The sequence below is a fragment of the Bos indicus x Bos taurus genome, chromosome 6 (genome assembly GCF_003369695.1).
Source record: "Bos indicus x Bos taurus breed Angus x Brahman F1 hybrid chromosome 6, Bos_hybrid_MaternalHap_v2.0, whole genome shotgun sequence".
In the NCBI taxonomy this organism is placed as follows: Eukaryota; Metazoa; Chordata; class Mammalia; order Artiodactyla; family Bovidae; genus Bos; species Bos indicus x Bos taurus.
In genome coordinates, this window is record NC_040081.1 from 36,506,080 (window position 1) to 36,519,716 (window position 13,637).

The 13,637-nt window shown below is 37.4% G+C and overlaps 2 protein-coding genes across 5 annotated transcripts in view; one reads left to right on the top strand and one right to left on the bottom strand.

Moving 5' to 3' along the window:
• Nucleotides 1-13,637, top strand: part of PYURF (PIGY upstream reading frame) — an 89,081-nt gene that overhangs the window by 72,399 nt on the left and 3,045 nt on the right. For 2 of the 3 annotated variants that reach the window (XR_003511481.1, XM_027544097.1), the window contains exon 2: nt 5,314-5,425. Coding sequence is in view for 2 of the 3 variants with exons in the window: in XM_027544097.1 (XP_027399898.1) it covers nt 5,314-5,425 (112 nt within the window). In the remaining variant the exon portion in view is untranslated. Of the gene's footprint in view, nt 1-5,313; nt 5,499-13,637 lie in introns of all 3 variants that reach the window. The other variant, XM_027544098.1, reaches the window with a different exon arrangement.
• Nucleotides 1-13,637, bottom strand: part of HERC6 (HECT and RLD domain containing E3 ubiquitin protein ligase family member 6) — a 57,591-nt gene that overhangs the window by 13,696 nt on the left and 30,258 nt on the right. For both annotated transcript variants that reach the window (XM_027544093.1, XM_027544095.1), the window contains exons 12-17: nt 13,269-13,458; nt 9,255-9,409; nt 6,198-6,311; nt 5,756-5,863; nt 3,902-4,063; nt 1,476-1,619 (exon numbers count right to left, since the gene is read on the bottom strand). In XM_027544093.1, the coding sequence (XP_027399894.1) occupies nt 1,476-1,619; nt 3,902-4,063; nt 5,756-5,863; nt 6,198-6,311; nt 9,255-9,409; nt 13,269-13,458 (873 nt within the window). The remainder of the gene's footprint in view (nt 1-1,475; nt 1,620-3,901; nt 4,064-5,755; nt 5,864-6,197; nt 6,312-9,254; nt 9,410-13,268; nt 13,459-13,637) is intronic.

Below are 13,637 nucleotides of genomic sequence, written 5' to 3' on the forward strand. Positions count from 1 at the left end.
TCAAAAAGATGTTTAGTGGCTAAACATCTAGTCGCTAAATTGTGTCCAATTCTTTCGGGACTCCATGGACTGTAGCCTGCCAGGCTCTCTGTTCATGGATTTTCCCAGGCAAAAATACTGGAGTGGGTGGCTTCTCCAGGGTATCTTTCCCACCCAGGGATCAAATCCACGTCTCCTGCATTAGCAGGCAGATTCTGTACCACTGAGCCACCTGGGAAGCCCTTCTAAAAAGATACAAAACACCTTTTAGTACTTTTTCACTCTCATTCATGTTCTCTTCCTGTACCCTTTTCTTTCTGGGTTCCAAACTTCATCATATCATTTGAAAGAGTATTTGGAAGTTTACGGGAAAGGAGATCAATAAATTGAAGTTCAACATGTGATTCTTGTTAGAATTATTTGCTCTGTGTTACTAACAGAGAAGGCTTCCCTTGTGGCTCAGCTGATAAGGAGTCTGCCTGCAATTCAGAAGACCTGGATTCAATCCCTGCATTGGGAAGATCTCCTGGAGAAGGGCATGGCAATCCACTCCAGTATTCTGGCCTGGAGAACCCCATGGACAGAGAACTTTGGTAGGCTACAGTCCACATGGTCACATAGAGTCTGACACGACTGAGTGACTAACACACACACACAAATAGAGAAATGAAGTTTTTACTACTTTAAGAAAATGTTTACATATAGAGAATCTTTGTAAAAATATAATTATTGCAGAAATGAATCATCTTGTTAGAATTAGCAATTATCTCTAGGATTCTGTTAACAATTTCTCTCCTAGTTTGAAACTCTAGATTACTGCCTCTTAAAATTTAGGAAACCACCCAATATTCAACAAAGTGTAATACATCTAAACTATGGAATACTACTCAGCAATAGAAGGGAATGAACTATGATAGATACAACAACACACATGATTCTCAATATCATTATGCTGAGTGAAAGGACAGATACAAAGACTACTTATGATTCCATTTATGTAAAATTGTAGGAAATTCAAATTATAGTGACAGAAATCGAATCAGTGGTTGCATAGGCATGGGCAGGGAATAGAAGCAGGGAGAAGCAGGATCAGAAAGGAACCTGAGGAAACTCTAGGGGATGATGGATGTGTTCACTGTCTTTTGTTTTCATTGTCTTGAATTTCATGGGCATAGATGTACATCAAAATGTATCAAAGTGCACATTTTATGTACCATTTATCATATCTCAAATATACCTTATTCAAGCTGTTTAAAAATGTAATGTAATATAAATCACCTGGCGATCTTATAAAAATATATATTCTGATCTGGGCCTGAGATTCTGCTTTTCTAACAGTTCCAGGTAATGCTGGAACTTCCGCTCTGTGGACCACATTTTGAGTAGCAAGGTTTTATGTGACCTAATTTTACATTAGCAGGTATTGTGTTCATTTACAGTATATGGTATACTTTTTCTGTTCTGAAAAACCATAAGAAAACAAATAAAAGACTTACTTTGACAGGAAACCACATGTAGGAATCCTCTTCGGGATACATGAACATTCCATATTCTTCCTTGGTCATAGATTCAAATATACAGTGAAAAAACTCAGACTTCACCCCTTCCCCTCCAGAACGAATTTCTTTAATAAATTCAACCTGAGAAAAGAGGACATTGTCAGGTCCAGATTTAAAATATAATGCCTTGACATTTACAGAAAAGTTTCAAGCCTCCTGCCATCACTAGAATTCCCAGAACCCACTCTCCTCACCTAACCGTACTATGCTCTCTCACTTTTCTGATAGTGGGTGCCGTGAGCCTGCTTACTGTCAGATTACTGTATAGTGAGTACATAGGTCCCTCCCATGGCCACATGAACCAAGTGAAGTGAGATTCTGGCAACACTCAACATTCACCAATTATGCTGACCAGCATCTTGAACCAAATTTTGATGTGCTTCAAACCCCTGAGCCCCTAAATTTCTCAATTTTTCTCTCTTGTCTAGCTTCCTCTCATGAGTCAAGCTTTACAACTTAGGCTACAGTCAACAAATATTTGGTTTCTTCTGCCTCGCCCCTCATTAGAACTTCAGATAAACAGCCCTCCCTCCCTGTCAGCCTGGACATGGCACCTTTGTCGGAAATTTCAGAGCTGACTGCCCAGAGCCCTCATCTGAGCATCGACAAGAACTGGTCCCTCTTTTCTAAAGTCTACCTCTGGGATTTGCAGTGCGAGTCCTATCTTAGATTTCCTCCCATCTCTCTAACTACTCTTTGTTGTAAATATTTATGTATTTATTTGGCTGTGTCAGGTCTTAGTTGTGGCACGTGGTATCTTTAGTTGGGATATGCAAGATCTTTAGTTGCCGCATAGGAACTCTTAGTTGTGGCATGCATAATCTAGTTCCCTGACCAGGCATCGAACCCAGGCCCCCTGCGTTGGAAGTGTAGAGTCTTATCCACTGGACCACTGAGCAAGTCCCTCTAACTACTCCTTCTATACTTCCCTTCCTGTTTGTTTCTTTTCATCTTTTTAATGTAAATATCACCAAGCTTCACTGAGAGTTCTCTTTCACTTCTCTTTACCTAGATTTACCTCCTTGGCCTTGTCCATCATCACCAAGGGCCTGCCTCACATTCCATCAAGATATACCAAGAATAAATTAAGCTTGCTTCTGATTTTCTTACTTCCACTCATTTATACAACAAGGTTGTCTTTGCTATGGTCAGGACGTGCTCATAAAGAGCTCGACAACCTTGCCTTGTTGCGAGTCTATATTTTGATTGGATTTCTCTTGAAGTTTACCTTCTTACCTCTTTGTCATTTCCTGTAGGCAGAATCACTTTCTATTGATTTCCTCATAATCAAGATTTAAAGGAAAATAGGTACAGAGGGAGACAAAAACTAGAAAGCCTAGCTTATAAAATCCTTTCCTCATTTTCCATCAGAATCCTGAGACCCAACTCTCAGAGTCTGACTTCCTCTCTGAGAACCTAACTTTTCCCTTCTTGGCTGATATCAGGAAAATACACTCCCCTCTGGACAGATGCCAGCTCTCACCTACAAAGTTAATCTTTATTCTGTGGGCAAAGGATCTGAAGTACCACACAGTAAAAACCCTACAGATGCCCCCAAGGATGAAGTGAAGGATGGCTAGGAAATGGAACCAACACAGTGGAAAGTCTGTGACTAAAACTAGAGCCAAAAGTACCCATTCTACCCACTGCTTGCTGAATGCATTCATTGCCCCAATTCTTCACCCCTCCTTGGCCCAGGTCTTTCGCATGTGGCTTTATAGTTCCTCTCATTAAAAAGGCTGAGTATATTATGCCAGCCCTTGACTTGAGTTCAGCCATGTGACTTGATTTGACTAAACCAATGTTTGTTGTCTAACTGGGCTTGCTATCTTTTTTTTGGCAGTGGCTTAGCAGGTGGGTTCGGAGGGGCCTTGCTATCTTGTACCTCTGACACTGATATGCGAACATGTTTGTGGGTCCTAGGAAGAAGATGGACAACATAGGAGTCAGGGCCAGACTGCCTGAGCCAGGCCAAGCCTAGGTAACCAATCCCTAGCCAATTCTCAAACATGTAAACAGGTACAGACAAAATCTGAAAAGCCACTCAGATGAGTTCAACTTAGAGCAGCAACAGACTGCTGCTGCTCTAAGTTGAATAGTAAAATTACTATTTTAAGTCACTATGCTTTGGGATGGTTCTTTATGAAGCATTTCTGTAGCCAAAGGTAACTAACTATTAGTTAACTCATAGAGCCAATGGTCAATTAAACATCCTGGAGCTTTTCTCTGAAGGGTAAGCAAGGAATCCTGGAAACCATTAGGCTGATAACTATAGTTGCAAATACAGGTTCTCCTTGTACCACATTATATAAATGTTCCCCCGACACACATTAGTAAAAATATTATGAGGAGTTTTAGCGTACCACTAATATTTTCTGGAGGTCAGTGTCTTCAGCTTGGCTTAACTGACATAGAGCATCTTCAACTAAGTGACTTCGTCTGACGCTAAGTGTAAATAAAGGAGATTCATCCCTTCTTTGCAGAATTATTCCCCTAAAATCCATGTAGTTGTTCACTTCAGATTTCTAGAAAAAGAAATATTTTAGGAATCCTCATAGGAATACAAGAAATTGTTTAATATTTCAAATAAACATTTTATATAGCATACATTTATGCCAACCATTGCTATATATACTCATATCGCAATAACTTAAGTAAAAGAACATTTAACTATAATTTGGAAGACAAAGAGATCATAAAATCTATGGCACCAAGGAATTGTGCAAATGATGGAATACTCAGTTCAGTTCAGTTCAGTTGCTCAGTCGTGTCTGACTCTTTGTGACCCCATGAATCGCAGCACGCCAGGCCTCCCTGTCCATCACCAACTCCCGGAGTTCACTTAGACTCATATCCATCCAGTCAGTGATGCCATCCAGCCATCTCATCCTCTGTCGTCCCCTTCTCCTCCTGCCCCTAATCCCTCCCAGCATCAGAGTCTTTTTCAATGAGTCAACTCTTCGCATGAGGTGGCCAAAGTACTGGAATTTCAGCTTTAGCATCATTCCTTCCAAAGAAATCCCAGGGCTGATCTCCTTCAGGATGGACTGGTTGGATCTCCTTGCAGTCCAAGGGACTCTCAAGAGTCTTCTCCAACACCACAGTTCAAAAGCATCAATTCTTCGGTGCTCAGCTTTCTTCACAGTCCAACTCTCACATCCATACATGACCACTGGAAAAACCATAGCCTTGACTAGACGGACCTTTTTTGGCAAAGTGATGTCTCTGCTTTTGAATATGCTATCTAGGTTGGTCATGACTTTCCTTCCAAGGAGTAAGCGTCTTTTAATTTCATGGCTGCAGTCACCATCTGCAGTGATTTTGGAATACTACACAGCCATAAAAAAAAACTAACAAAATTTTGCCTTTTGCAGCAACATGGATGGACTTGGAGGGCATTTTGCTAAGTGAAGTACAACGTATGGAAAAAGACAAATACTGTATGATATCATTTACATGTGGAATCTAAAAACTACAACAAACTAGTGAATAAAACAAAAAAGAAGGAGACTCACAGATACAGAGAACAAACTAGTGTTTACCAGTGGGGAGAGGGAAGCTGGGAGGGGCAATATAGGAGTAGAGGGGAAGGGGTACAAATCATTAGATACAAAATAAGCTACAAGTATATATTGTACAACACAGGGATATAGCCAATATTTTATAATAACTATAAATGAAGTATAACCTTTAAAAATTGTGCATCACTATATTGCATGTCTGTAATTTATATAATATTGTACACTAACTATGATTTAATTTTTTTTTTTTAAAGGTTAATGGGAAATGTTACAGTGGAAGAATGTGGTCACCATCTGAACCCACTGATGAATCTCAGAATGAACAAAAGTGAAACCACCAGAAATAATGCACTGAAATATGGAGAGGTGAAAATAAATTGGGCCTGGAATTTGCTTTACAATACTTAACAAAAATATGGGAATTCCCTGGTGGCCAGAGGTTAGGACTTTGAGCTTTCACTGCTGAGGGTGAGGGATCAAACTCTGTCAGGGAACTAAGATCCTACAAGCTGCATGCCACAGCAAAAAAAAGAAACTTTAGCAAAAATCGTAACAACTAAAAATTTAAAAAATGATAAATGAAGTATGGCAAAACGTTGATGACTGCTGAAAATTTGTGCTGGGGTTTAATACGCCATTATCTCTACTTTGTATATATTTGAAAATTTTACATAATAAAAAATAAGACATACATACCAGCACTCTTATTTGGGAATCAGCTTGCAATAATTTAATTTTGGACATCAAATTAAAGACAAATGGAAAATCACTGAAAATAATCGGACTGAAGTTTTCTGCAGGTATCTAAAAATTAAAAAGACAGAAGAATTTTGATAATCAAAAGAAAAGGAAACCTTCATTCCTTTACCTCACTACCCTAAATTATTTACCTCCATACTTTATAGAATTCATTTTTAAGAATCTAAATTACCTAGAAACAAATTTCTAGGAAAATGCATTTGCTTTGTGGCTGAAAGATACTTTAAGTTATCCAAGAGCATCTACTTTAGCAAATTCAGCATTACAATGAAGACATTTTCAGATCTTAACTTACAAAGAAGCTACATAGCTATTAATGTATTTCCCTTTCCCTTTTAAAGTACAAAAAAATATTCAGAAAGTAAAATATTATTCTTACCAGGTTTTTTTCCCTATTAATCACTCTTATTCTATCTTCATAAAAGTTCAACAAAAAGGAGACTTCATTTATGTGGAACGTATCTTCTGATAATCGACAGTTAGTTTTGTTTACCTTAAAGAAAATACAACCTGTGATATTTTCTATCAATGAGTAACTTAATCTATTTTTATATATGCCTCAGTTCAGTTGCTCAGTTGTCTTTGCGACTGTCGCTCCGACTCTTTGCAACCCCATGGACCGCAGCATGCCAGGCCTCCCTGCCCATCACCAACTCCCGGAGTTTACCCAAACTCATGTCCATTGATTCGGTGATGCCATCCAACCATTTCATCCTCTATCGTCTCCTTATCCTCCTGCCTTCATTCTTTCCCAGCATCAGGGTCTTTTCAAATGAGTCAGCTCTTCGCATCGGGTGGCCAAAGTATTGGAGCTTCAGCTTTAGCATCAGTCCTCCAGTGAATATTCAGGGTTGATTTCCTTTAGGATTGTTGGTTTGATCTTCTTGCTGTCCAAGGGACTCTCAAGAGTCTTCCCCAACACCACAGTTCGAAAACATCAATTCTTTGGCACTCAGCCTTCTTTATGGTCCAACTATCACATCTGTACATGACTACTGGAAAAACCACAGCTTTGACTGTATGGACTTTTGTCAGCAAAGTAATGTCTCTGCTTTTTAATACGCTACTTAGGTGTATCAAAGTTTTTCTTCCAAAGAACAAGTGTCTTTTAATTGCATGCCTACAGTCACCATCCACAGTAATTATCAAAATATCTAATTTTTAAAAATGGGCAGACGAACCAAACAGCCTTTTTTCAAAGAAGACTTACAGATGGCCAACAAGTACATGAAAATATGCTCAACATCATTAATCATTAGGGAAATGCAAATCAAAACCATAGTGCAATATTACCTTATGGCTATTAGAATGGCTATCATCAAAAATACAAGAGAGAAGTGTTGGTGAGGATGTGGAGAAAAAGGAACTTCCATGCACCATTAGTGGGAATGTCAATTGGTGTGGGCACTATGGAAAACAGTATGAAGGCTTCCTCACAAAATTAAAAATAGAACTACCACATGATCCAGCAATCCCACTTTTGGGTATAGAGCCAAAGGAAATGAAATCACCTGCTCAAAGAGATATCTACAGTCCCATGTTCATTTTAGCATTATTTAGAATAGCCAAGATAAATAAACAAGCTAAGCGTCCATGGACAGATGAATGGATAAAGAAGATATGGTGTGTATATATGTGTACGCATATACACTCGTACATACATATATACACAATGGAATTGTATTCAGCCATGAGAAACAAGGAAATCCTGCCATTTGCAACAACATGGATGGATGGTGAGAACATTATGCTAAGCAAAATACTTCAGAGAAAGGCAAATACAATAAGATATCACTTACACATGAAATCTAAAAAAAGCTAAACTCAGAAACAGAGTGGAGTGGTGGTTTATAGAGTTGAGGGTGGGAGAAAAGGAGAGATGTTGCTCAAACGGTACAAACTTGCAGTTACAAGATAAATAAGTTCTGGGGATCTAATGCACAGTATGGCGATCATAGTTAACAATATTGTACTATATAGTTGAAAGTTGCTAAGACAGTAGATCCTAAGTATTCTTACCACACTAAATAAACAGTAACTATAAGTGTTTTGTAATATATATGTGTCTAGAAAGGGAAAAAGTGGAAGTAGTAACAGATTTTATTTCTTTGGGCTCCAAAGTCACTGAGGACAGTGACTGTAGCCATGAAATTAAAAGACTCCTGCTCAGTGGAAGGAAAGTTATGACAAACCTAGAGAGAATATTAAAAAACAGAGATACCACTTTGCTGACAAAGGTCCATATAGTCAAAACTATTGTTTTTCCAGTAATCGTATACAGATGTGAGGGGAACACATGTATACCTGTGGCAGATTCATTTTGATATTTGGCAAAACTAATACAATTATGTAAAGTTTAAAAATAAAATAAAATTAAAAAAAATAAACAAACAAACCAAAAAAAAAAAAAAAAAAAAGAAGACTGAGCGCCAAAGAATTACTGCTTTCATAATGTGGTGCTGGAGAAGACTCTTGAGAGTCCCTTGAACAGTGAGAAGATCAAACCAGTCAATCCTAAAGGAAATCAACCCTGAATATTCACTGGAAGGACTGACGCTGAAGCTGAAGCTGCAATACTTTGGCCATCTGATGCGAAGAACCGACTCACGTGAAAAAACACTGATGCTGGTGAATACTGAAGGCAAAATGAGACGTGGGCAACAGAGGATAGTAGGCAACAGACTTAGTGACTGAACAACAACAAATCAAATTAACACATTGTACACCTTAAACTGACACAATGTTCTATTTCAGTTATATCGTAATAAAGATGGAGGAAATACACTACTTTAGAAATATGAGTGCATTATTACTTCTGAAAAGCACTAACTTTTGCACATAATACCTTCTCCTATTGAGACTGATATTTTGTGGTGAAACAGTACTCTTGCCTGGAAAATCCCATGGACGGAGGAACCTGGTAGGCTATAGTGCATGGGGTCGCAAAGATTCAGACACCACTGAGTGACCTCACTTTCACTTTCTTTTTGTTTTGGTTACTGATTGAGCAATTTATATTTATAAAAGCATCTATTTTAGCTAATTATTTTTCAATTAAACAATACCAATTTAATTCTGCTCTTCTATTTAAAATGCTCTGGTTCCTTCCTGTCCTCCAATAATTATTAGATTTATTAATAGCCTAATCTTAGGTTACTTCTGGATTATGTTATATACACTAATGAAAATGCTGAATCATTGTCATATCTGAGTATTTGTGCCTGTAATATATTACATATACACTATATACATATTATATGTACTATGTAATATATTCCACCAGAGTCTATCCAGTTAGCAAAACAAACAAAATTCTAAATATTTAAGGTCTGAATCAAATATTTTCATTCTTGTTGTGGAAAATAAAATAAGACTTCAACTGGCTAAGAACTAAGGGAACTTGATTTAGTAAAATGGTATATACATGAACCCTTACCTTATACACGTCTTTCATCACTTCCAGAAGAGTTTTAACATTGTGGTTACTCTGAACAGTTTCAGTCCAGCAAACCATTTGAGAGATGATGGCAGTTTTCAGCATCTGGACAAGTGAGTTGAGAGAAGATTCTTGCAAAGATGTCCAACACCGCTCTGAGAGGTGTAAAATCAGCCATAATAAATATCCACCTCCAAAAAAATTCTCTCAGTTTTCTTAGTTCTTTAATGTAAGAAATAGATCATATTTTCCAGTTCTGATGGCATAACCCATAAATCATGGGATAACCTTTTTGAAGGATAACATCCTGGACAATATTTATTACTCACAGATGTGGAAAAAATTTTTGCTCCCTGATTAAGTATCTTTGGAATTAAAAGCTCAAATTCAGGTTTCTGAAAAAAATGTGTTGATAGTTCATATTTATGCTTGATTACTTGATTGATTTCATGATTTTCAAACTGAAAATTCCACAGGGTATTTATAAGGTCTGAAAATACACACAGGTGAAAACACAGAATACATATGCACACACACACATATACACACAAAGACACGAAATGTGATCAAAGACAATTTTAATCTGAAAAAAAAATTATCTATGTTTTCAGACTTTATGATCACCTACGATAGATGGATATATTTTTAAATTAGTTCAGTAACAATATTTTAGTATCACTGAGTTACAAACTGAATTTCTGTACCTTTAAAAGAAAATTCTCAGAAAACAAACAAGTCAAATGTTAAAATGTATTTTCAAGTTAATGTAATTAAAATAGTATGACCCAGATGCATGAAAGGCAGACAATGTAGCAGACTTCACAAATGGAATCAAATATACATGAGACATTGGTATATGATGAAAGAGGCATTGTGTATTATCAGGGAATGAAGCAGATCACTTAATAAATGTGTGACAACTGGAAACTGATCCAAAATAATGAAGTGTAATCAAGATAAACTCCATATAGTTCAAAGATTTAAACATAAAAATTAAACAATGGGGGGACGGATATATTGGGAGATGGATTGATATAAACACATTACTATATATAAAATAGATAACTGATAAGAACCTACTGTATAGCACAGGGAACTCTACTCAGTACTCAGTAATGGCTTATATGGGAAAGGAATCTAAAAAAGAGTGGATTTTTGTATAACTGATTCACTTTGCTATACAACAGAAACTAATACAACATTGTAAATCAACTATATTCCAATAAAAATTAATTAAAAGAATAAAACAATGAATATTCTAATAGGAACATGGGAAATCTTTAAATTTTATCATGAGGTAAACTTTTTGAGGAAAGATCAGAAACCATAAAAGAAAATGTTAATACAGTAGGCTGCATAAAAGTGTTTAAAAATAATTACGCATGGCAAAAATACCAAAAAGTAAAAAATTTCAGTAACCTAAAGGAAAAAAATTGCAACTCATCTTATGGATAAAGAATTAATTGTTGGGACTTCCCTGGTGGCCCAGTAGTTAAGAATCCACCTGCCAAGGCAGGGGATACAGATTCGATCTTTGGTCCAGGAAGATCCCAAATGCCAAGGAACAACTGAGCCCGAGAGATACAACTACTGAAACCCTCATGCCTAGAGCCCATACTCCACAACAGGAAGCCGCCACAACGAGAAGTCCTTGCATTGCAACAAAGAGTGGTCCCCGCTTGCCTCCATGAGGAAAGCCTGCACGCAGCAATGAAGACTCAGCGCAGCCAAAAATAAATACAAGAACTGTCTTAGTAGTTTAAAAACTTCAAATAGAAAAGAAAGATACTAACAACAAATGGGAAAATAGGTAAGAGGAGAGAACTGATGGTTTGTAGAGTATGATATACAAATATAACTGAATATAGGGAAGAAAGCACAACTTCACTCATAATGAGACAATTTAAATTAAGATATTCTTAAAAATTCCCTGGAAGTCCAGTAGTTAGGACTTCACCCTCGCACTGCATGGGGCATGGGTTCCACAAGCAAGCCATGTGGCAGGGCCAAAAAAGAACAAGAAATAGATTCTTCTTTTCAGAGTGGTATAGACCAAAGTTTGGTTTACACTGTGGAGAAATGGGCGGGCTGACGCTTTCATATTAATTGATGATGTCTAAACGGTACATCTTCTGTCAGAGCTGCCATGTTGCCCAATTCCAAGGGTGGGTGATAATGTGAATGGTGACCACTTAAGTTGGGCAATATGGTGGCCCTGATGTCTGTGGAGGGTCACTTGGCAAAATCTCTCAAGATTTAAAATGCACACACAATCTGATCCAGTAATTTTGCTTTCTGAAAATTTCTCTGCTTGTGTAAATATATATATAAATATATTCATATAAATATATATTAAATATGTATAACTATAATTGTAAGAAAGCAAAATTATTGGGTCTATATATATACAAAGAAATGTATGTTAGAACTGTTATAAGAGCAAAAATTTAGAAACAACTATTCACGTACATGAATAGAATACTATTCAGCCATAAAATTGGAATAAAGCATTCATATAAGTCAGGTAATGTAATGATTTCCACAAATCACAATATAGTGATTTGTGGAACAAAGCAAGTTGCTGAAGTATGTATGCTACCATTTGAAAAAAAAGAATACATTTCTATATGTTTTTATAGAGTACCTTTCAAACATTATGTAAGAAACTCTACTCTGTAACTGCTTTGTGGGAGGGAAATTAGGTGGCTATTTCATATATCATCTTTGCATCTTTTAAGCTTTGGACCTTGAACATTAGCTCAAAGTCATAAAAGGACATCTCAAAGCACTGAATAAAATAAAAAACAAGAACACAAAGATAAACATTGTTCCTCTCATGTCTGATCAAAATACCTAAAGTTTTAAAACACCATAAACAAAAAATTTTAAAGTATGGTTTTATCTTGACTGAATTCTCTATGGTTGTGAAATTCTGAGGTCGAGTCCATGACCAAGTCTAGGAATTACACATGTTTTGTAATAATAAGAGTAGTGATTATCTACTCAATCATGTCTGACTCTTTGAGACCCTGTGGACTGTAGCCCACCAGGCTCCTCTGTCCATAGGATTTTCCAGGCAAGAGTACTGCAATGGGTTGCCATTTCCTTCTCCAGGGGATCTTCCCGACTCAGGATTTGAACCCATGTCTCTTGTGTTTCCTTCATCTCCTGTGTCTCCTATATTGCAGGAGGATTCACTGAGCCACCAATGAAGCCCATTATAATAGTTTCGAAATCAAGCAGGATCCTGTGTGGTCCTCCTTAGTACAAGGGCCTTCTTGTGTCTCCTTCCTGCGTCTTCCCTGCTTCTTGTTTGCAGGGAAAAGGCTTCAGCCTCCTAGACCTTCCCTGAGTTTCAAAGGGCAGAGTCAAACTGTTACTCATTAGAAAAGTGAGGGAATGCAGAAACAAAGGGAAAGCAGTCAAGAAACAATAGTGGAGGGATGGGGTGGGGTCCTGGTTCCACCTCAAAGGATATATAAGACAGTTTGACATATATCTCTGAGTTCTACAGGAACTAAGACTCTCACTCAGGTGGAGGATGGTAACTTCAGGCTGAGCACAAGCACTTGAACCCCAGACTGTTGACAACCAGAAGGCTGAAGACTGAGATTCCTAGAGCACCACCCTGTTACCTCACCACGAACCAATCAGAAGAAAGACACACTCAGCAGCCCTCCATGAAAATTTTTCTTTAAAAACTCTTTCCTGAAACCCATGAGGGGGTTTAGGTCTTTTGAGCACAAACTGCCCATTCTCCTTGCTTGGCACTTGAAATAGACCTATCTCTGCCCCAAACGCCAATGCTTCTGTTTGTTTGCCCTCAATGTGTGTCGGGCACACAAACTTGAATTTGACAATAGCTTTAGGTTAATCTTTTCAATAATACACATATCACATACTCAAACATTTGTATAGTGTTTTCAAATCTATCTAAAATCTGTTACAAATTCTATTTCAGACAGTATTCTATTGAGAATACAGATAAAGTGACATAAAAGTAATCAAGCTTACTCAGGATTTTTGAAGATTGATTGGTCATTTTACGAATAGCCTCTGCAAATGGAACCACCAGAGTTATATAGTTCCTGGAATCAAGCATGACAGGACACTCTGGGAGCAGAAGGAAGACTGATAAAGCTTCTTGGTGTGAAGAATGACATGGAAGAGCCCCAAGCAGATTATCCTTGAGACATGCGGTTATCTGTGGTTGAAAAACAATCAGGGAAAGGCCCAGGACATATTAGATACAGTATCATAAGAAACAAGATATAAGAAGAGAGGTTTCATATCTACTATATTCCTAATGGAATAATAATTTAGTTTTCCTAAAACCTACTATTCAAACTCCATCACTCCTTGATATCCCAAATCCCCCTAAAG